Here is a 23137-nt window from a genome sequence, read left to right as displayed (position 1 = left end):
GCACAAAAATCAATGCTGAAATATTGGTTCTCTCTTCTGGCTCTCCATCCTCATCATTCCTTCCACGGTCTACAAACGCATTATTTGTTCATTATATTGTGACAGAGCTAATTAATACATCATCCTGGATGCATTACCCCTGTTTTTGCTTCGAAAGTCTGCCCGGTTGCTTTTGAAGCAGGATGAGTGATTAGCGCAGTGACATCTAAAGTCCCTGTGCATAAGTGTAGTAGTTTTTTTTTTTTAAATCCCACGCTGTTCACTACAGGCTCACATGGAATGCTACAATCACTGACAGGGAAAGAGGAGAGCATCAGAACAAAAGGAAATACCTCCCCTTGCCAGAGAGGAAAGAGTTAAGCCTATTACAGAAGACCAATCAGGACGGAGAGAGCACTGCAAACCTCCGCAGTAAGAGAGAGAGAGAGAGAGAGAGGGAGGGATCGAGGGAGTGAGGGAGAAAGAGGGGAGCAGAGCAGGAGAGAGATACCAGGAGTGTGATGGTTTGCACTCCTATCCTGACAGAAGGAGCGATCACAACAGAGAGTTGGGTGGCTAAAGGAGTTTTCACAGTGCGCATGGATGGATGAAAGTAAAATGGGTAAAAGAGGGAAAAAAGGGGAATCCCACCAACATCCATGTCAAGACTCATCTTTCTGGACTTCTTCTGTCTGGTACTCAGGAAGGAAAGAACATCTGTCAGTTGTGTGATCCTTGTATGTTCATCACTATTCAGTCCTGGATTCCTGCTGGGAGAAGTGCAAGAGAAAAACATCAGCTTCTGTCAGTCGCACCGAATTGTTGCAGAGGTGGAAGGACAGGGGACAGCGTGGTGAACAGACCAGCTCAGGAGCATCTGTGTTTACTCTGCATGGTGAGCTTTGCTGTGCTGTGATGGGGCACTCTATACTTATTGCTTTGATCTACAGCGCTAAGCCGAGCAGAGAGTATATGGCAGCAAAGATTAATGAAGGACCAAACATCTCTGTTAGAACAATTGTGAAGGATTAGAAATCGCAAATATAATTTCCTGAACAGTTTCAGTCATGATGTGTTTTTGGAGGACTTTAATTGAGAAACATTTGGTTTTGCTTAAACCAATTAGTAGCTAAATAAAACCAATTCTGGTTTTTAATGGGCAATTCAAGGAAGCTAATTGTCTAAAAGGCTTTTTCTTCTTTTTTCAATTTTATCCACTGCAATGTACGTGTATTCCACTGTGGGCACACTTGTGTCTTACTGCTACACACCTACTTACAAACAAGCACATGCCCTATGCTCTGTGATATAAGAAACTAAACATGAAATCTTGGTTGTTCACCTTAAAATTGTGCTGTATGTCTTACGTGCTACAGAGGAACGATCATTTATGATGGCACTCTGGTATACAAGTAAAGGCATATCTCACTTTTGCAACCTTGAAGAGTGACAGATGTGTTCTTCCAGAGAGATTATATGGATCACATATCGGGGCATGCGAGGAGGCATCCATGTCTCTGTAGCAAGTTTCCCAACGGATCGCACTCCACCAAAGCTTTAAGCAAGTCTGTGCCGTTGGTGAGAATGCAACAACAGCAATGTCACCAACACTGTTGCTGCACAAGTAGCATCCTAATAAGCATTTTCCTTTATTGATATGTACATGCATAACACGAATCACAAGATAACGCTGCAGTTAATCTTGAATCTCAAAACAGAACGATGAGATGTAAAATACTCCGTGGCTTTTGTGCATCCCTTTATTAGTGCTACTGTCTCGTTCACCAAGTGCATCAGGTTCTGCACAGGAACACGATAAGACATCAGAGGCTTGCTGCTTTGTTAATGAGAATTTCTTTGTCGCCTCTCTATTGAGGATATGTCTACTTTCACTAATTCGTCCCCCACACTTCCCTTTTCTTCTCCTTCTACTCCCTCTCTGTCCTTATCTTATTCTCGTTATTATCCATTTTCCTGTCCTCTCTCTTTTTCTCTCTGTCTCTTTAGGTCACTGTGAATGAAAGGTGTGGAACTGAAGGACATGTAGATGTTACCGTTTACACATCCGGCCTCCTAAAGACTAATTATTGTCTGGGATCTCTTTACAAATCTAAAAGGCAATTTCTCTCTCTGGTGAACTGACATCCACTACCTCACGATAATGACCTTTGCCTGAATTGCAGATTCAAGCCCCCACCCTACCCCACCCCAGCCCTCCTGAGTACCTTTAAATACTGGTAATCACAAATGACAGTGTTCACATATGTCATTGCGACTGGATACACATACGCTACAGTCATGCCATCTCCGGTGATTTAGGTTTAAGCATGTCGTGGGACAAACTGGAGATCTGTGCTCAGTCAATGGCAGCTGGAGCCAAGAGAACAGAGACTAATGAGAAAGGTAGAGATTGAAGGCCTGTTCCATTAGTACTCCCAGGGGAAGCATGGGCCTGTATGCTGGCCGGACACTCTGACCTCTCCCAAATACATGTGGGACATTACTGTGGTGTGCACCGGAAATATCTGCATGGCAGACAGACAACTGCGCTTCTTGGAGTACCAGACATGGATATGGATGTAACTATTTTCTTATACACAAATATCTGACTGCTATTTTCTCACTGTATACAAAAGAAGCAAAAAGGCTCATGTTATGAGCAGTACATTTTAGCACTGCACTGGAGAAAGAGAGTCTGCGTTTCTTTGTTTTCTTGGTTGGCTGTGACTCTCCTGCCTGGGAATATCATGCGACTATAAACAGGAGGTGGCTCAGACATCTGATCCCTGCTCTGCTCATCTATCAGTTATCTCAGCATTACCAAATCAAACCAGAGATCTGAGAGAAGAAAAAAAAATCAGCCTAGAAGACATCAGCCTATGTTCCCCAGCATCCACTGGATACAGGTGGCTAATTGCTTAGCTTTCTTGCCAACAAGGTCAGAAAGGAGAAAGGTGACAACTCATTGACATCTTTGGTGAGACAGTTGGGGTTTTTCGGCCTCTCTGGGAGGGACTAGCAGTAAAAGGAAAAGCCTCGCTGGGGGCTCTAGTTGAACGGAAGCACTTTTCTACAAGCGATGTTTGGATGCGATGCTCGTCTCTGTGGATCTAACATGGACTCTATGGCCTGATTACACCGCTCTGGTGTTCAGATAGTGCTGGAGGCAAGGGTAAATATTACAGAAACATTTGTTGTTCTCCATGTCATCTAATAACCATATTCAGATTTGACTGGGGTTGGCTAGATGAGTTTAATAATGCATGCACTAATAAGCTGTTATGATTTATCCTAGAGTAAGATATAATTTTTCTTCTTCCTAACAACAATTTTATGACATTTCCAAATGCCAGCAGCTTTTTTTCTTTGATCCATTGATTAGCCTGAATGGACACTCAGTATTTTAATGTGCATCTCTAATAGCTGGAAGTCTGACAATGTAAACATCCCTGTTTGGCAGAGTCATCTTGTTATAAACTATAATTCATAATTTTGCAGTGGAGAAAATGCTGTGAAAAATGATTAGTTTAGTTACTAAGGAACATATAATGTGTTATAAAGTGTTATTCAGTAGATGCTCAGAACTACACTGTGCCACAAGTAGGTTTTGACAAAACAACAATATACCAAGCAATCTTGAAAATGAAAACATTGGAATTCAGTCTGTGATATGACTCCGGTGTAGACGCAACAGCCTGAAATAGGATCACTGAGACAGTATAGTTACCAAGGAGTCATGCCAATCACATAGTGAGACAATCTAATCTTCAGGGCATAACAGGAAAGAAAATCATTGCTCTATTTAAGTGTGTGCTCTTGGTATTTCTCATTTAAATGCTGACGCTTCCTTCTTACTGGATAACTTCATCTGATAAGAGTTATCACATAAGTGTTAAATGGAACTTCCCAGAGATGCACAAACAAAAACCCGTCATTTCCTTTTCCACTTCATAAATTTTTTATTTTTTTTTCACTCCCTACACACAGGATAATGTGCCCTGAAAAAGAAGCCACCATGAGCAACGTCACGGTCACCGACAACACTGAGCCCATCAGCGGCACCATGAGTCCGGCGACCCCCAGCCTATATCCTGTTAGTTTTCAGGTCTCCCTGACAGGCTTCCTCATGCTAGAAATCCTGCTTGGCCTGAGCTCCAACCTCACTGTGCTTGCCCTTTACTGCATGAAGTCAAACCTCATTAGCTCCGTCAGTAACATCGTCACTATGAACCTCCATGTGCTGGATGTACTGGTTTGCGTGTGCTGCATCCCTCTCACCATTGTGGTGGTCCTACTCTCCCTGGAAGGAGACACAGCCCTCGTCTGTTGCTTCCATGAAGCCTGTGTTTCCTTTGCTAGTGTTGCCACTGCTGCTAATGTACTGGCCATCACCCTTGATCGTTACGACATCTCTGTCAAACCAGCCAACAGAGTCCTGACCATGGGTCGTGCCCTGGCCCTGCTGGCCACCATCTGGGTGCTATCCTTTGTTAGCTTCCTTGTACCCTTTATTGAGGTGGGCTTCTTTGCTCAAGGCCACACAGAGCAGAACCAGACACTGGTGGAGAACGTGGTCCCCACTAACCAGTACTACAATGAACTTGGCCTCTATTACCACTTGCTTGCTCAGATTCCTATTTTCTTCTTTACTGCAATTGTCATGCTAATCACCTACTCAAAGATCCTGCAAGCGCTCAACATTCGCATTGGTACGCGTTTCCATGCTTCACAGAAGAAGAAAGCTCGCAGGAAAAAGCGTCTGTCCATGACAACCATGACAACACAGCAAGAGACCACGGACGGCTCGCAGAGCAGTGGCACCCGTAATCCCACGCTGGGTATGCGAACCTCCGTCTCCGTCATTATTGCCTTGCGCAGGGCAGTTAAACGTCACAGGGAAAGACGAGAACGCCAAAAGAGAGTTTTCAGAATGTCCCTCCTCATCGTGTCTACTTTTTTGCTGTGCTGGACGCCCATCACGGTACTAAACACAGTAATCCTCAGCGTGGGCCTCAGTGACCTGATGGTCAAGTTGCGACTAGGCTTCCTGGTCATGGCTTATGGGACAACTATCTTTCACCCACTACTCTATGCCTTCACAAGGCAGAAGTTCCAGAAAGTCTTGAAAAGCAAGATGAAGAAGCGAGTGGTGTCAATAATTGAGGCGGACCCTACCCCCAATAACGCTATTATTCACAACTCTTGGATTGACCCAAAGAGGAACAAAAAGGTGACGTTTGAGGACAAAGACGCCCAACTGAAATGTCTATCTTCAGAGAATGTGGAGTGAAGGAACTTATCATCTTATCAGCAAATACAGTCAAAGCAGCTAAAACTGACATCAGGTCATGACGAAAAAGGGAAAACGTTAATCCAAAGCAGTAATGTAAATGTTATGGGCAGTAGAACATACAACAACATGAGTTAGATTATTTATTACTATTTATTGAGAACAAAACTAGGTTTCATAGATATACTGTCTACTGTACTGTAGATATTGCATGGCTTTTTGTATCAGTCGCAACATAAATAACATTGTGTACATACAAATACATGTACAGAATAGGGTAAACAAAGTATATATATATATATATATATATATATATAGACAGAGAGAGAGAGATAGAGAGAGAGACAAAGACATAGAAATTGTTATGTAAATGTATATTTATAATAAATTTTGTGTTCACTCGTACTCTCCCCTCCCCCGAGTAAAATGTCTGTGACTGTGTAACAGCTGTGAGATTACTCCCATTCATCACTGTGCAACTCGTTCTGACACCAGACCCTGATATCACCAGTGACCACTGACCTTATTGCCGAGAAAGAGCACTCACACTTAAATGAGACAATAAGCGTGAAGCCACACCAAAACACACACAGGTCAAATGTAATGTGGAAACATAGGTATTGGAAGTTGTGGATGTTTTATTGCTTTAGCTAAAAGTGTAAAAAAAAAACCTTTGAGATTGCCGCTCACAAACACCGCTTTTATAGTCGACAAAGACCAAGATCACATTTCTCAGACGCAACAGAACGCCACAGTTCTCATCATCACGTCTGACATAAAAACAGATGTTATGAAAAATCTGTTTCGCATTAGCAGTCACCTCTTTGAGCCAAATGGAAATTCTACAGTTGCCTTATTTTCATTTGATGAATTGTGTTGTGGCAGAACAGGAGACTGTGACAGTGACGAGCACATGCTGAACACGCTGAATGAATGATCAGCAAGCATTGCGTTTATTTTCGATGGCACAATAATCCACAGATAACGTTTCAATACACAAGTTTCTTAACCGAAGGGAAATTGTTGTATTATCGAATTGTCTGTGCTTAACAACAACAGCCAAACGACAATGCTTTCCAAATAAGCAAATCCGTGACTGTAATAAAGGATCACTGCAAATATCATGAAGGAAAATAAAAGATTTTGTTTACAATACACAACAATGAAGTTCTTCTTCCATGCTTGCGTGTAACTACCAGTAGTGCATGCCTTTGATTGTTTATCAAAGAGAAAGGACGGTAAATGTGTTTGTATTTTTCAGCTGATAGATTATGATGCAGCCAGCTTTGTATTTTTGGCTCAACTTGTCTAGTTGACACATTTGCCCTAAATAACTCAGAATAATTTATTCATTCAGCTGCAGAAGACTTTCTGAAGTAAAAATCTGCAGGAAAAAAAAATACTGTCACCTTAATACATTTGATGTGCACTTTAATACCAAATCTGGATGCAGAGTAACAATATTCATCAGCATGTAAAACCCCCCTCAGCTACTGTGGCAGTCTACTTCATTTCAATCCCAGGGTCAACAATTAGACTCTATCTGTGATGTGGATACACACATCGCATTTCCATGCATACATGAAGGTACACACAAATTCATTTCCATTTGTTCCCATGGTACATTTCTGTAATGAACTTTTTACATGCGTGCCGTTGCTGCATCAGGTATGGTAGAAAACTGAAGAGCCCTTTAAATCCCGAGAGCACAGTTGTGTTGGCTACCAGAGTGATTACACAACCTCGATCAGATGCCTCTCTAGCTGTCGGCGTCTGGTTTGTAGCACAGCAGAAAGGAGTGATATGGGAATATTGATGCAGGCGAGGTTCTTTATGGCTCCCGCTGTTAACAAGCAGTGTGGATGTCATGGTGCCTTGAGGGCACATTTGTGATTGAGAGTGGAGATGGGAACACTGCCAGCAACAGATTAGCTGACAGGGCAAAGAAAGTGACCTACAAGATGGCACATTTAGCCAGAGGATAAACCTAACATGAATATGTATACAAGTCGGAATTTTACAAGACAGACTTCCAAGGTGAGGCATCAGAAATAAGTCTATACATTTATACGGGCATACAACAGTGAGACACAATAACCAACAGGATTATCTTCCTGGAAAACACGTGAATTAGATCTGTGCTCAAATGCCAGGTACTATTCTAAACTTCATCAGTGCTGCTGGAAAAAAAATCTTTTTTATTGATTCCCTCCTAAAATTACCCCGCAAAGACCAATACAATTTATGTTAACTAGACTCTGAGGTCACAATTTGTTTTCGATCCACAAGTGCAGCCACACTGGAGAGAAACAAACAAGCCAAAAAAAGATCTCGTGAACACACCAACATATCCTGATGTGCTGGGTAATGTATCAGTTCCCTTGATGTTACTTCCTGCACACACAGAAATGTGTGAGTACTGGGTACATCATTTAATGGCAATGCTAATACCATTATTTGCATTATTTCTATTATACATACTGACCTTAAAGGGCCTACTTGGTTAGACTTCTGTTGTGTTTTGTAGCTTCTTGTTCCCATTACCAGCTATTTTAAAGTCAGGTCACAAGCCTTGGTCCTTATCAGTTCACAGAGACCGTTGAAAATTTCTCTAAGCAGGAATAACACCTCCACATTTATGCAGAGGACATATGAAAAAGACACTTTTTCTACCACACTAACCAGCTGACACCTTATTTATACATTAGTTTGACTAGTGGCAAAAATCTTCACAAAGTCTACTACAGGTTAGTGTTAATGGCCTGTATTGTTTGCTGTCGCCACAAATGAAAGCTGCTTTGTTGGTCTGGAAGTTTGACTATCTACTTAATATCTAATAATACAAAATTATTATTTTGTCACACTGTAGCCCATTTCATAGAAAAAATGGAAAGGCTAGCAGTGTATTAAACCAAATCAATCTCCACTCTTATTTTGAAAAAATATTGCATTATTAAATGCTCCAAACTATCCCAACTAAGACCTTTTTTATTGATATGATGTTGTTACAAACACCATGACTATAACAGAGGAGAAAATATTCTTCATTGCAAAGGCTCTTCTCCTGTGCAACTGAAAAATGAACTAGAGTAATGTGTAAAATCAAGCCTGGGTCTCTTGTCAATATAGTTGGCATTTTTCAGACTGACCTTTTTGAGCCGCAGTGTCCTCATTCATTTCTGGATTACACATACTGCGCTATAAAATTGTTTTAATGCTTCATTTCCTCTGTGGCAACAAAACACATTGCACAAGCCTTCAGAAAAATGTGTTTTCTAAACTGGGATAGCAAAACGCTTTGAGTGCTGACCATAGGTTGAAAATTAAAGATGGATGTAGCCACTCTGGCATCACCTATTGGTTAGTGAAACACCATGTCAAGCCTTAAGCAGGAGGACAGCTGTCATAAGGGGAGGATCAGACTGATAAAAGAGCCACACTGCTCGCTAGTACCATAATGACTTGTCAATCGCAAAAACATATCCTGCTTCATACTTCGCTTTGACTCTAATGAGGGTCATAGGTTACAGAAAATACATAATAACGCTTGAAACTAGAGAACGAAATGAAAACATTCTTCTATTTCCCATTATGTTTTACTTTATTTATTTATTTTTATTAGAGGTCAGCTTCTGCTGTCCAAAAAGTCTCAAGCCACTCCTCATTTCTCCCCATTTTGCTAGCAAAATAGGAAATATGTAGAACCATTTATTGCAACATATACAAGCATACGTTTTAAATATGGCCGCCGGTCCCAAACCATGACAGAGCCTTCACTGTGTTTTACTGATGGCTGTGGACACTCACTGTTATACCTCTTTTCTGACCTCTCCTTGACAGTGACCCTGAAAATGAGACCATTTCTGTTGAGGCAAGCATTAAATTGATAAACTGAAGGGCCAGATGTATTTTTCAGGTCCTGTGCCAGTTCTTTCCTGTATTCTTTCCTATTTCTTAAGGACATGACTCACTGATACTGTTCATCTGCTGTAGTTTTGTTTAGGTTTGCTACTTTGTTTTTTTCCTTCACTTGACCAATTTCCTCACATATTTTAAGCATACACTGCACCCCATGCCAAGATATGCCAAGTTTCAGATAATAGTTCTTTTGGAATTCCCTTTGTTGGTGCAAAAATCCTATTTTATATCTGTCAAAATGTTATTTCTGGTCATTTTTTTCAGATTAAGCTAAAGTAATGGGAACAAATTATGTTTTTTTTAACAGGCTGCTACTAAAAAGTGCCTAAAGTTACAATTTAAAATTATATTTTGGTTCTTTGCTAAATTGTCTGTTGTGTTTTTGGACACAGTGGTTCGTTACTTGAGTTAAGGATTTCTTTTTTAGGTCAGTGTTAAGTGGCTTAACAAACAAAAATAATATTTGCTTTAAAAATGGTCAGGTACAAGGACAGGACTGAAAAATAATGAAAAAAAAACAGGCAATGTCCAAAGAAAAACCTGATCTGCAGAAAGCCTAGAGAACTATTGCTCAGGACCACTTCTTAACATGACAGAAAGAAAGTCTGGAGCCTTGAGAGCAAAATATAAAGAAATTAGGGGTGATTCAAGACTTTTGCACAGTACTATACATCCATATTTTATATGCAGTTGCTCACCAGCAGCATTTAAACTACAGATACATCTTAATCCCTTCACACTTGCAGTAAAACACCACATTACACCGATACGCTCTCTACTCAAACAATGCTTTCAACATAGTTGTCATAGACCATGAATATATCACACATTCCACTGTTTCAAAACCAATTTTAAAAGATTGTTTTTGTCTTATTTATGTTTAAAGTAGTTAAATATTATTGTGAGGTCCTTTCTTACCTAACACAAAATCAAAACGGCAACATTAAAACGATGAATATCTTTCTTTGGACATTGCTTACTAACAGGGCTGTGAATTTCTTTTCCCTTTAACTGTTTTGTTGTTTACGTGCACTAGTTTGTAGTGTTTATCTCTGTAATTGTTGCAAAAATGAAATTTCATTTGGTTTTAACGTATTGCAGGCATTTGTTAGTGGAAACGAGTTCAGTCTTAATAAAGACAACTATTGTGGAACATATTTTGTCTTGGGCTCATCTATAACAATCAAATCTTTCTGAATATTTTTCCCAGACCATATGTTTCTAAGATATACTGAAAATGTGCGGAGCCTTTAGTTACATCCTAAAAAAATCTTTTAAAATCTGATCAACATCTTTTGTCCATCGAAGAAACCAAACATAAAACAAGCAAAGAAAAAACAAACAGTCTCAGTCATTCTCCATTTAGCTTGGGACTGATAAGCTTCCCAAAATGTTTGATTCTGTTCATCTGGACGTAACGTTTTCATCGGGAGAAACATTTCATCACTCATCCAAGTGACTTCTTCAGTCTCAGCTGACTGCAGGTTTCCCCAATCGTATAAACAGTACATATTTGCACAATAACTGAAACCAGCCCATTGAATGAGCAATGGACTGTGAGGTCAGTTCCTTGATCATTAATAAGGAAATTGTCACGATCATTGATCAAAGACCACTGATCAGTGGCCATGAGTGCCATTCACAGAGAGTTGGGGAATGGCTACAATGCTGTGATTGCATTAATGCATTGATGAGTGACGAAACATTTCTCCCATTGGAAATGCTACGCAGGCTCGATATTTAAGCATTTCCGTACTTTCTTATTTAGCAGCACAGTTAATACCAAAGGGTCAGTGATGCTTCACTGAGAGCCTTATAATAATCACTTGACCCCAGGGAGTCCTTGTCTTTTTCCTCTGTCCTTCTCGTCTGCGGTCCACATCCAGGCTGCAGCTTGCATCACATGCATTATGTCCTTCCATCCCTTGTTCAATGGCCGCCTCTCTCCAACAGCCATCCCCAATTCAGATGGCATCTCTTCGGGGCTCCTCTCTATCTAGCAGCAGACACAGAATAAAAGCCTGGGAAATCACATTACTCTGTCCGTATGGAGCCTCTATTGCATTAGGTCAGCGAACACTCAACTGTAATTCTGCTACTGTAGAGAAGAAGAAAGTGTATTGAGCACACCAGCCAGCACACTTTGACAAATCGTTGCTTGTGGTCATTTTCCAAATGTTACTCTCACCAAGCCACATTTAGTGAGATGGAAGGACACTTTATAGAGTTGAAAGATATATGACTCTGATAAAAACCTATAATCTCTGTACAAGAAAATCTATGGCTGAGATATTAAAGAAAAGAAGAAGCAGGAATTAAAGGCAGACAGATACAATGGAACATAACCTCCACCTGACATGACCCTAATGGCATCATTGATACAGAAAAAACATGAAACACTGCCTGCCTTTTAAACAGTGCTGTGCAGATCAGTATTCCCTTGTTGTTATCAGCAGAAAGCAGACACTTAATGAGACAAGTGCTCATCTCTAAAATCCACTGTATGTCAGAGAACAAAGAAATCCAGAGGGGTAAACATGGATAAGCAACTTGGATACATGCTAAGTAAGAAACTACAGAAACTCTTATTTATCAAGCATAGTTATTAAGACTCATGGATTTGCCATTATGTTGTGAAATCTTTCTCATCCTTCAGTCTGAATAGACAAAAAAGGCTGACTTGAACATTCTTATCATTCTGAACCAAACTTGTGAAGGACAAAAAGAAGTCACAAGTTTTGCGCTGACATGGCTACATGCCCGGTCTGTGTGTGTCTAACTGCACCTGTTAGACACACACAGACCGGGCATGTAGCCATGTCAGCGCAAAACTTGTGACTTCTTTTTGTCCTGGTGCAGCCAGTGCAGAAACCAATTGCATGTGCACATGTGTGTCCACTATTCACTATTCAGCATTGTGTGCACCCTAAATTCATGAGTGTATATGCCAGCATGTGCTGCTATGCCCATATAATGTGTGCACAAAGCCACATATCAGTCCAAATGTTTATCAGGCAATGACAGAGTGTCAACCACTGTGTGTGAGAAGGTAGACAGCAGAGAGAAAATTGCTGCCCTCCAGTTCTCCTCACAGTGATGACTGCTGTCTGGTGATTATACACCAGTCTCCTCCCCCCTCGTGGAATGATATCAATGGGACCACCATAACAAAGCTCACTAACAGAGCCCAGCATCTTAAATTTGGCACGATGCGGTTTGCATTCGGTGCAGACATGATTGGCAACTGAATTTTAAATTTACATTCTGCTGGATTTCAAGTGTCCCGGTGTCGCAACAGAGTTGCAAAATTTCAGTGGTTGTGGGATATTACACACAGGTGTAGTGTTTGTCGAGCTGGGAATACCTAATATCTTTCTTTGCCTAAATAAAGTGCTTTCTTACACTTTTAGTCCATATTTATCACAAAAATGTGTATTGTGTGTATTGTTAACATAACTAAAATGGTCTCTGTTTCTGAAACAAATATGCACCAAGCAGTATCATAGGTAGGCGAATGATTGGTTGACAGTTTTTAATCATGCATCTTGCCAGATGGAGAGGCAGAAGAGCCCAACAGAGTGGATTTTTTGGGCTGTCTTCAAGTTATAAATGACTACATCCATATGGTCTGTCTGATATCATCACGTTTGTGTTGTTACACATAATACTGTTTGTCCAGGATCAACATTGCATCTGGCCAATTACATTGTCATAGCTTTGCAACTTGGGGAAAAAAAACTGCAGATGAAATTCAAAAAAGGGGCATTTGCGGTTGGGGGGGTTAGGATGTGATTGTGTTTAGGGTTAAGGTTACAGGGCTATAGTCAGGGTTAGGTTTACGGTTATGGGGTTAGTGTTGTGGTTTACTGTGTCGTGTGACGTGTTTTGCAAATCTATGACATCACTACAATGTGATTGGTCACTCACAATGTTGAACCTAAACCAAACTGTTTTATTGATCAGCAGCAGCACCAACACGACGATATCGGATCATGCACATGCGTATACCCCTCAACATTTGTATATATATACAATATGTTATGTCACTGTTTCCAGCGTTGTATTTCAAAAGCTAGTTATCAGCTACAGTCTGCTATTCACAGTTCAGCAGACAGCACTGAACTTTATTGTTTCACAAACTACGCTGCAATACAATCTATATATTAAATCAATCATGGTACATCAGTAGAAACAACATAGATTGATAATTCTCTGTTACTACTTCTGCGATTTAAAAAAAGGTTTTGTTTTCAGAACTTATGTCATTTTTTAACGTTTTCAGTTAGCAAAATAAAGACGATGTACAAAACCTTTCCATCCTCAAATTATAGTGTTCTCCATCCTTGCAGAGCTATAATTTCTTGCTTATTAACTATAACTAGCATTTGTTTACAAACCCAAAATGTTTTGGATTTGATCTTTAGGAACGTTACATTAAATCTATCAAATCACACCTTTTGAGTTTGGGTCAATATGTGAAGGGAAAAAAAATGTTACAAAAAATAACACAAGATGCATGCTCTGTGAAATTGTCTGCTTTGTTTTTGTTAAATTATGCATCACCTTATTTTTCATTTCCAGATCAGGCTTGAAATTGTGTGCATGCATGGTTGAATTATCCTATGTGTCACTAATGCTCATTTTCTCTCTACATTGTTGTGTGGATAAAGGCATGTATGTTTTTTTTGTGTATTTTTACATCATTTCAATCAGGTTGCACAAACATTTATATTTAACTATAAATATAAAGATTGTAGCTTTGAACCAAGGCAGAGACAGTGACCTGAGTCCTTAGCTTAGTGGAGTCTTTCACATTCAGTGCTCATAATAGTTCAGATTGTGACTTTGGCACTTGCATAGGTGTATGCAAATGAGACCACAGTTCCGTGTCTTTAAAATACCTAAGTCTAAAGCAAACACAACAGAAGGCAAGTAAAAGCTCTGGGAGTCCCCCAAAATAGTTGGTTGATGAGTTTGGATAACTCGAGGCTTTTGACTGCAGTGAGATTTCTACACCTGCAAATGTAGGCTAAATGTTGATGTTGCAATTAAGTTGATTTAATCAGTTGTGATTTGTTATTGATGACAATAGGCTAGCTAAGAAATTATTATGGTTGTAATGTACTGAAAACCCGTGTGCTTACTACACCTGAGAACAGAAAGATGAACATCACACTAACTGTGGCTGTTAGTCTAGAAAGCAGTGTACCGGGGAAAAATAAAAATCTTTGTAGTTCCCAAAGCAAAAGCTCTCAGGAGCTGTGCGAAATGTGCCTCAGAATTGTTTTTCAGCAAAGGTAAGGAAATGCTGACTTTGGCTTGGGATGACAGGAAATTGAGGCAGGAAAGTACACTTTTAAGGAAATCTAAAGCCCAAATGACACGTCCTTGTGTAAGGACACAGAGCTGGGGGAGACAATACCCTGGATTTTGTGAGGCTGGCGTGGCTCTTCAATATTGCATCAATGACTCTCAACATGTCCCATTTAACAAAGCAATCTCAGAGAGAGCTGAAATCATCAGCTTGATAACAACTGTAACCAACCACAGAACAATTTTGCCAAGAAGTCACCAAAGTCAGTGAACGGCAGTGAATACAAACACATTTGTGACCTTCCATAACCATTTACAATATGGGTAAGTCTACCTGCAACTGAAAGTAAAACTATGGACATATTTGTCTCTTTATTACAGCTTAATAACAATTCTGTTTTTCAAATATATCAGTTTGGAAATTTATGAGGGCCTCATATGTCAGGCAGCCTTCCCTGACATTCACTGACGCATGCTGTGCATAGCCGGGGACTGGAAGCTTAGCAAGTTAGCTGTTTGTAGTTAGCTTTGATTTGAAATGTCAGAGAAACAAGATATATTGCATATGTTTGTCACATGAAAATGTCAGAAAGAAGGTAAAAGGTGCATATTTTGATGCTATTCATAAACTCTGCAATTCAATTCAATTTTATTAATATATACTGCTGATTCACAAAAACAGTTGCCTCTAGGAGATTTATCTTGCAAGGTAAATACTTGATCCAGCCCTCAATGTAAGCTATATGAAAATGTTGTATACCTCATCTTCAAGATAGAGAGTGTCTGTCTCCTAAATCTAAGCTGGGAGCCGGTTCCACAGGAAAGAGCCTCAATAAGTGAAGGCTCTGCCTCCCATTCTACCTTTGAAAACTCTAGGAACCACAAGTAAGGCCGCCACAACTAAAGTGCTCGGTTAAGAAAATAAGATAGTATGAGGTCTTTCAAATATGACCGTCTAATTATTCAAGCTTTTGTGTGTGAGGAAAATCATTTTAAATTGAAGTCTGAATTTATCAAGGAGCCAGTAAACACAAGCTAATATGGGAGAAATATGGTCTCTTTCTTGCTGCAGCATGCTGTATCAACTGAAGCCTTTTCTTCTACTACTTTTAGAGCAGTCTGATAATAATGAAGTAAAAGTAGTTCAGCCTAGAAATAATAAATGCATGACCTAGTTTTTCAGCATCACGTTTAATGTGACAGGAAGTTTCTAATTTTAGAGATATTTCACAAATGAATCAAGGCAGTCCTACTGATTTGTTTAATGTGCATTTCTTGATCAAGAAATGGCTCCAGGATTCCTTGCAGTCGTACTGGAGGCTAAGGTACTGCTCTATAAAATAAAAGTTAAGTGTCATGTTTCTTAGATTTTTAGGATCGGGACAATAACCTCAGTTTTGTCTTAATTTAGCATTACAGGTCATCTAGGCCTTTATAGCTTAAAGACATGCTTACAGTTTAAGTAATAGATTTGTATCATCTTGCTTCTTAGATAGATAAAGCTGGGTGTCATCAATATAGCAATGAAAATGCATACAGAATTTATCTAATAATTTTGCCTATTGGAAGCTGTGTAATGTAAATAGAACTGGTCCCCACACAGTACCCTGTGGAACTCCATGATTAATATATAAGGGAAGGACCATTTACATCTATCAGATATATATATTACAAATCACAGTGTGAAGTTCCTTTAATACTGTTACGAAATCAGTTTCACCCCGGTTCTTTTATTCGTCGAAACTTCCAGAGATGGCACCGGAACTCAGTAGTTATTTCACAAAACCTTTATTCATCTTTATTCATCTTCATTTAAGCATGCACTTCTAGAAGGGAAGGCGAGGCCGGTGTGACTCTCTGCAAAATCTTCACCCCTTTGTTAGTTACAGCCAGCTTTATAGAGGCGACCCCATCATAACCCCCCCCCCCCCCACGGTGTGCTGCAAACTCTGTGTCTGTGTCTATGTGCACAAGCAGGTGAGGACCTACATGTGCGCGTTCCCGCGTGTCTATGTGAGTGCTTGTGAGTGACTGTGTACGCATACCTGTGTGTATGTGTGTGCACGTGAGTGAGTGTGCGTGACAGTTAAAACACTGTGGATGTAGGCGACTCCCTAGGGGTCATAAAAACCCATCTCCCTTCCAGACCACAGTTTTCCAGTTACAAATGTTGAGACCTTTCACAGTTCAACTGGGGGAGGGGTCTCCTACAATCTACTCCTAAGTTCATGACACAGTCAGGCCTTTATTACATTGAGGGCAGTGTCAGTGTCTCTACAATAATTCTACATTCTATGTTAACACATTTCTAAACTCTAAATCAGCTAAACATTCCTACAATACCAACTATGTTTTCTAATATCTGTAGTAAAAAAATTGTGGTCATTGGTGTTGAATGTTGCACTGAGGTCTAACAGGCTCAGAGATGAGTCCACTGTCAGATACTGTAAGAAGATTTATCAGTACCCATCACTAATGCTGTTTCTGTACATTGTTGCACTAAATCCTGACTGAAGCTCTTCAAATAAACCAGTTCTTGGCAAATAATAAGCTAACTCTGTGAAGACTACTAAAAGAATATAATAACTAACTGTCTATTAACTAAGACAGATGGATCAGTTAAGGGCTTTTTAAGTAATGGTTTAGCTACTGCCACCTTAAAAGCCTGTGGTACATAGCCTGTTAATAAAGACTGCTTAATCATATTTCTAGCAAGAGAAATGTGAAGCATTGACATTCATCTGTAAGTAAATGCTGAAGTGGGACAATTTGAGTGAATAAACCACTTGAGTCCAAACTGTCAATTTACAAATGAGTTTTTTCCCCCTTTTACTCTCAGCTTATGTATTTGTAATCTGTACAATCGTGTTACAAATCACCCTACTTATTTGTACCTCGAGGTGGATTGTGCACACTGAAATGCTCTTTTCCCGAGTGGTTATCTGAACCAATACCACCTTTCTGTCAGCTAAAACCGGTCTGGTTGTTCTCGGCTGACCTCGCTCTTGAACGAAGCATTTTCATCCACTGAACTGCCATTCACTCCCATTTTTCTTTTCAAGTATTTTCTATTTCTATTGTGAGTTCCTGAAATATTTAAACCTGCCCAACCTGCAGAATCATGTCTGTAATTGCTTGTTTTTGTTTCCATCGTGTTTTTGTTTCTTTTTGTCCACATGGATGGTTTGCTCCTGATCTGTAGTTGAACAACTTTATGCTCTGCACTGCTGCCGCATTATTGACTGATGGGATAACTATATGAATAAGTAGGTGTACAGGTGTTTCTAATAAAATGTTTGGTGTGTGTACATAATTTCATGTTTATGGATGCCTCCCTGTAGATGTATTATGAGTACAAACAGTGGGTGTAGCCTCTAACATGATGTGGAGAGGAGCGCAATCAAAGCACATTCAGTTCTGCCATACTCATTTACCCGCTCTCCAAAAGCTATCACAGGGTGCAGCTGTAAAGATTTTGCTCCTCAGCCCTCCTGAGAAATGCAGTCAAAAAGGATAGCAGCCCAGTCTCTTTCACAGAGGAAGCCCATGTGAATACACTTTGCAAGCTGAGTACATTTGAGAGGAAGAAATGTCCAAAAAAAAAACCCTCATCTGAAGCCTTTTTAAAGGTTACACAATAAGAGCAATTCTATCAACTAAGAAATCAATTTGCTTTTGTAATGAGCTCGTATTTCCTTATTTTACTGACACTTACATTATGTTGGTTTGTAAATAGAACCGTTTATCCACACTTTTCAATGTGCTTATATTTGATTATCACATGAGGAATTGTGTTGGAGTGAGTTTAATGCAGTATTTGCAAAAGATATCCAAGTCGTCCTCCTCCAGGCGCCTCTGCAACAGCTAACTTTAATCAATATCGCCCCCTTCTGGACGGCCTTCTAGTCTTCAATGAAAAGAAAAATCATTTAGAAAAGCCAACATATTTATACCCGAAGTGCAAATATGAATTCCGTTTATTTTCATTATAATATCTGGGAAAAACATCAGTTATATTTGCTTTAATGATTTGCTATAATCATATAATGATCACTGGGTAGGGGAGACCGGGGATAGTTGTAACATTTTTGACATTTCTGTCTGTAAATTGGAGCTCGTTTAAGGTAGTGGATTCAAAATGTAATGCAAAGTATTTACATGTCTCGGCTATTAAATAGTGCAGCTATTTTCTCTGCAGCACAATTACCTATTGCATGGTATGGCCTCAAACACAAAGAGTGAAATGTTACAATTAACCCCATAGTCTGGGTTAGTTGTAACATATCCTGGGGTGAAATGTAACACAATGAAATAAGGGTACTGACAAAATATTAACATGTAATCTTTATTTATTCAACACATGAATGCACTTAGAGCCATTTATGTAGCTGTGTGTGTGTGTGTGTGTGTGTGACAGAATGCAGAAATCTAGCTTTTGAACATATTCCAACCCCCCCAAAAAAGACAAATTATGGAATTTTCTGCAACTGAATATTTCATTAATTTTGGTTGGTCTTCCTTGAGTTTGGCCTCATTGGCTCAGTGGGCATTATAACCTACAACTCTTGCACCAATTTTAAACATAACAATGAAGCTGAAAAAATGTAGTTGTTCACCAGCATCGCAATTCCATTACTTTTTATCATGGCTTACCTTGGTGTGGTTTGCAAAGTGCCTCAGAAAGATGAGGAAATCTGTTTCTTGCACCCATCCTGATTTATTTCCACTACCAGTACTTCCTACTGGTCCATCTCTGACACAGTGGTCTGCATAATATATGTGTGGGGAACACAAACAGTGAAGTAATTGTGTTGCCAATGGCATTAACCACATATACAAATGCGACCAGTGAACCTCTCTCTGCTGATGTCGTTGCCCCAACTTGTTTAATATAAGTTAAAGTAATAGTGTGGTAAGTTGTAACATCTGCATTATTGTTACAACTGACCCAGACTCCTATAGCCATGAACTAGCTAACATTACAGCCAACGGCTAAAACACTAGCTCTAAAGACCTACACAGAATATATCCCCATAGACATACAAATAACATAATTTAAATTTGATGAGTTTAACTGTAAAGCAGATAATGCTATTAAACATTGAAATACAGTAGAAAAACTTACTTTTTGGCATACAAATTACATTTTTTCGTGTTAAATTGTCTGTGTTTGACAAAATGTGCTGATTTTTCACATGTGATAGCAGAACTGAATTGGGCATGCACAGGATGAGTCACATCATTTGAAACTTAGCCCTGATTGGAGAAATTGGAAGTGTTACAACTGACCCACGTTACAACTATCCCCGGTCTCCCCTAGTTCTTTTGTACAGTAACATTATGAAGGCAAACAAAAACAACTTCTTGAAATCATTCTGTCACTAAAAACTAATCTTTTGATCACTTTAAGGGTTTTGATGCAATCCAAAGGGGACTCCCTAATGAGGCCATCCGGCAGAGTTTTATTTAGGGCTGTGGGTGCTCTGAGGCTCCCCAGCAGCTGTCGTGAATGTGTGCGCGCATGTGTGCTCGTCTGGACTTTCCAGTAGCCTACTTTGCACCATACAACTTTGTCCGGTAAGCCAACAACTTTATATTTTTGCTTTGCATAGATTTATATTTCGCTGTAGGCTCCAGCTCAGCATTCAGAACAGCCGGTGATGAATGACTTGGTATAAATGTTGATATAAATGTCCCATATAGAGAAAACAGCCGAATAGCTGCTACTGTTGGCCTGCTTTGTAGGCCTGTAGACACATTTATATGCATGCTCAGAAACTCGTGCGTGGTGCCTGGTTTCCTAGATGAAATTTAGATCAAAATAGAGGAATACTTGGCCACTTTCACACCCACTTCCGCTTGTTTAATAGAGTAATTTAATCTAAAAGCTAGTATCTATCAGACAAATGCTCTCGTCAATGGAGGCAAAACAGATTTCCACAAGTATAAAACACTACCCATAGATCAATGTGCTTATCTCTGCAGAGAATCACAGTGGCAATGACTCTCCAGTGGACGGTGGTGGCTTTCTTCCTGTATGCAGAGATCACAGTCAACCTTATTTTGTGTGTGCCTTTAATATCAGCACAGCGGTAAGGCAATTTTAAAAGCATATCATAAGTCATCAAAAGCTTATTTAGATACTTGCTTTAAGGAGCACAATTTCTGAAATAATTAAAAAGATATATCATCCCAAACGGGCAGTTCACACAAATAGCCAGTAGAGTGCATTCAAATCCTTCCCCAGCAGACCGTCTATACCTTTACATTGCAGGTGGCGTTTGATTTTCAGGTGGCGAATATGGAGCTGGTTATCTCCTTACTGGAATAAATGCTTTTTTACAATAATAATGGTCCTTATTGTTCTTTTCCTGGGTAAGCGAGCTTTTTTGAGTCAGACATAATCTCCTTTGTGTGACAGATATTAAAAAATAATAGCAAGTGTATTCAAATCCCACTTGGTCGTGTTTCTGTCCACCCTTCCAGACGCTTTACGCGAGGTGCAGAAGTATTCCGGTCCTGAGCCCATGCAAGATGCTAAAGTGAACCCAAATGTGTACGACCACGTCCACATGAAGCTTTTCAGAGCCCAGAGGAACCTCTACATATCTGGCTTCTCTCTCTTTCTCTGGCTGTTAGTGGAATTTTGTCACTTACTTTGCTCCATCTGCACACCCTTCACACGTGTTGAAGTACTGTCTTATTTTGTTGTGTTTTTTCTGTCTTGTGACTTCAACACAGTATGATGCGTCGGGTTGCCACTTTGCTAAACCAGGTTGCTGTCACCATGGAGGACAGCGCAGGTCTTCAGTCACAAATAGACAATGCTGTGAGAGCAGCTAAGCAGCAGCAGGAGGACAAACTGACCCTCAAGCAAGTGAGAAACAGAGTTAATTTTTTTTTTTTTAATTCTTTTTCTTTTTTTTTGTCAAGTAACATAATAAAAATTACTTTGCTTTTTTTTGTTTGTTTGTTTCTGGGTCATGCCCACGCATTAGCATACTGTAGGCACACACCATGCTGTGATTTCATTTTCCTATGCTTTCTACTTAACATGTGCTCTGTCATCTGCTGTTTAAATAATCAGCTTAAGCTCAGTAACTAAGGAGAATCCTTTGTGCTTAGTCTTTCCTGGAAAAGGAAAAATCCATGTCAGCAGCAAAGCAGCAGCTGAAGCTGGAGGTGGAAAAGCTGGCGGGTCAGCTGAAGACTGCCGAGGAGGGTGAGCGACCTAATTTAAATACGTTAATGGAAAGCTGCACCTACGTTTGCAGAGCATGTAGACAAAGAGGTCTCTTGGTCATATGGTTGTACAATAGATACATTTTGAAAAGCATTTATGATATGTAGTCCAAATTTGTAATCATTAAGTGCGTGTATGTGTGTGTAGCTGTTCGTAAGTCTGATGCTGATATTGAGGCAATGAGGAGACAAGCCAAAGGTCTGGCTCAGGAGTATGACAGACTGCTCAGAGAACACCATCAGCTCCAGGTAATACATGACAAACACACATCACAGAATATCTCCTGTATATTCACACTGCTAATCCCACATTGATCCTGTTTTTAATTGACAGAATCTTCAGAGCGCTGAAGACAAAAAGGATTGGTGAACATTAAAACACAGTATCAGCTCTTACTTCCTTCCATGGACATTTTTTTCCTTATACCTCTCGATTGTGTGCTGTATCTAGTTTGCTACCCGACCTGTTTTTATTGTCTTTGAATCTTCATTGTTGTTTAAAGTTTGAACTGAGTGCAATAGACAAATCTTGCTATTAACTTACAGTAACTCTTCATTATGAATATGCATTGTTTCTTTTTTTACTGACTGCTAAGCTGTGTTATAAACACAAAGTGTTAGTGTTACTGTAATGACTTTTATATTGTACATCAATGGGATGCACACTATAAACTATACACTGTAATGGGATGTGCTGTCATGAACTTGAACATTTCACATGTGAATGGAGAGCTGTGTAATTTGAGATGTTGCTCTTAGATTTTTCCTATTTCTGTGAACAATAGAAGGTGTCACTTTGAGGTTAATTTGTGGGGGATTCACAGCCTGTTGCATTATTTTGCATACACCTGAATGCTCCAGACCAGCAAACTGACAGAACTGCTTATAGAGCTAGTCAAGCTTGCTGATCAGTTAATCATGTGCATTTGATTAGCAGCTCCTGACTGCTACTTACCCTCTTATAGTAATTCCTATGAAAGCATTAATGGTGTACTTAGTTTTCCAGAAACCTGCACAGATTCCTGTAAAAACATATACATACACATATATATAAGCTGCTCACAAATGCCATTTCACCAGATGTCTGTGAGCCATCAGCTGATGGCTGATTATCAACAAATCTCATATAATCTATGCTATTTACTGCCAAATTGGAAGCCGATTTGAATAGCACCTCCACTTTATTCTGTATGAGGAGCTCTACTCGTTCTCTGCCTGCCTCGTCTGCCTCTGGGGAAGGCTTGGGTTGTAAGACCCATATCTTCAAGTATAAAATATGGAAGATGGAAATAATAATCTTCTTTTAAGCTAGTGGCTCTAACTGAACTGACTTTAGGAGGGCAAACCTAATCTTGACATACTGTATCATACTCTGGTGACAGTTTGATGGTATAA

The 23137-nt window shown here is 39.7% G+C and overlaps 2 protein-coding genes across 4 annotated transcripts; both read left to right on the top strand.

The window, feature by feature from the left end:
• The first annotated feature begins 481 nt into the window (after window positions 1–481).
• LOC147324908 (G protein-coupled receptor 22-like) lies at window positions 482–11901 on the top strand. Its single transcript, XM_086299075.1, has 3 exons — window positions 482–874; window positions 1987–3151; window positions 3967–11901. Exon 3 carries the CDS (start codon window positions 3971–3973, stop codon window positions 5267–5269), a length of 1299 nt encoding a protein of 432 aa, XP_086155201.1. The 5' UTR covers window positions 482–874; window positions 1987–3151; window positions 3967–3970; the 3' UTR covers window positions 5270–11901.
• A 6342-nt stretch (window positions 11902–18243) lies between these two features.
• On the top strand, window positions 18244–22427 carry LOC147324907 (B-cell receptor-associated protein 29-like). Of its 3 annotated transcripts, XM_086299074.1 has the most exons (8): window positions 18254–20077; window positions 20486–20592; window positions 20775–20875; window positions 20987–21134; window positions 21242–21377; window positions 21626–21722; window positions 21891–21991; window positions 22077–22427. In XM_086299074.1, exons 2-8 carry the CDS (start codon window positions 20501–20503, stop codon window positions 22110–22112), a joined length of 711 nt encoding a protein of 236 aa, XP_086155200.1. In that variant the 5' UTR covers window positions 18254–20077; window positions 20486–20500; the 3' UTR covers window positions 22113–22427. The 3 variants fall into 3 exon arrangements, with proteins under 3 accessions (XP_086155198.1, XP_086155199.1, XP_086155200.1); XM_086299073.1 differs by having other exon boundaries at window positions 18253–20592; XM_086299072.1 differs by lacking the exon at window positions 22077–22427 and having other exon boundaries at window positions 18244–20592; window positions 21891–22057.
• The last annotated feature ends 710 nt before the right edge of the window (window positions 22428–23137 follow it).

Source organism: Aulonocara sp. 'chitande type north' Nkhata Bay, linkage group LG7 (genome assembly GCF_057382095.1).
Source record: "Aulonocara sp. 'chitande type north' Nkhata Bay isolate Kocher_YH1m ecotype deep benthic linkage group LG7, A_spYH_male_GT1.1, whole genome shotgun sequence".
NCBI lineage: Eukaryota > Metazoa > Chordata > Actinopteri > Cichliformes > Cichlidae > Aulonocara > Aulonocara sp. 'chitande type north' Nkhata Bay.
This window is presented reverse-complemented; position numbering and strand designations above follow the sequence as displayed.

Coding starts and splice junctions, on each gene's coding strand:
- LOC147324908 (XM_086299075.1), top strand. CDS start 3,971: ATGTGCCCTGAAAAAGAAGCCACCATGAGCAACGTCACGGTCACCGAC.
- LOC147324907 (XM_086299072.1), top strand. CDS start 20,468: ATGTGCTTATCTCTGCAGAGAATCACAGTGGCAATGACTCTCCAGTGG. Junction 21,135..21,241: donor TTCTCTCTCTTTCTCTGGCT/GTTAGTGGAATT, acceptor ACTTCAACACAG/TATGATGCGTCGGGTTGCCA. Junction 21,723..21,890: donor GCTGAAGACTGCCGAGGAGG/GTGAGCGACCTA, acceptor ATGTGTGTGTAG/CTGTTCGTAAGTCTGATGCT.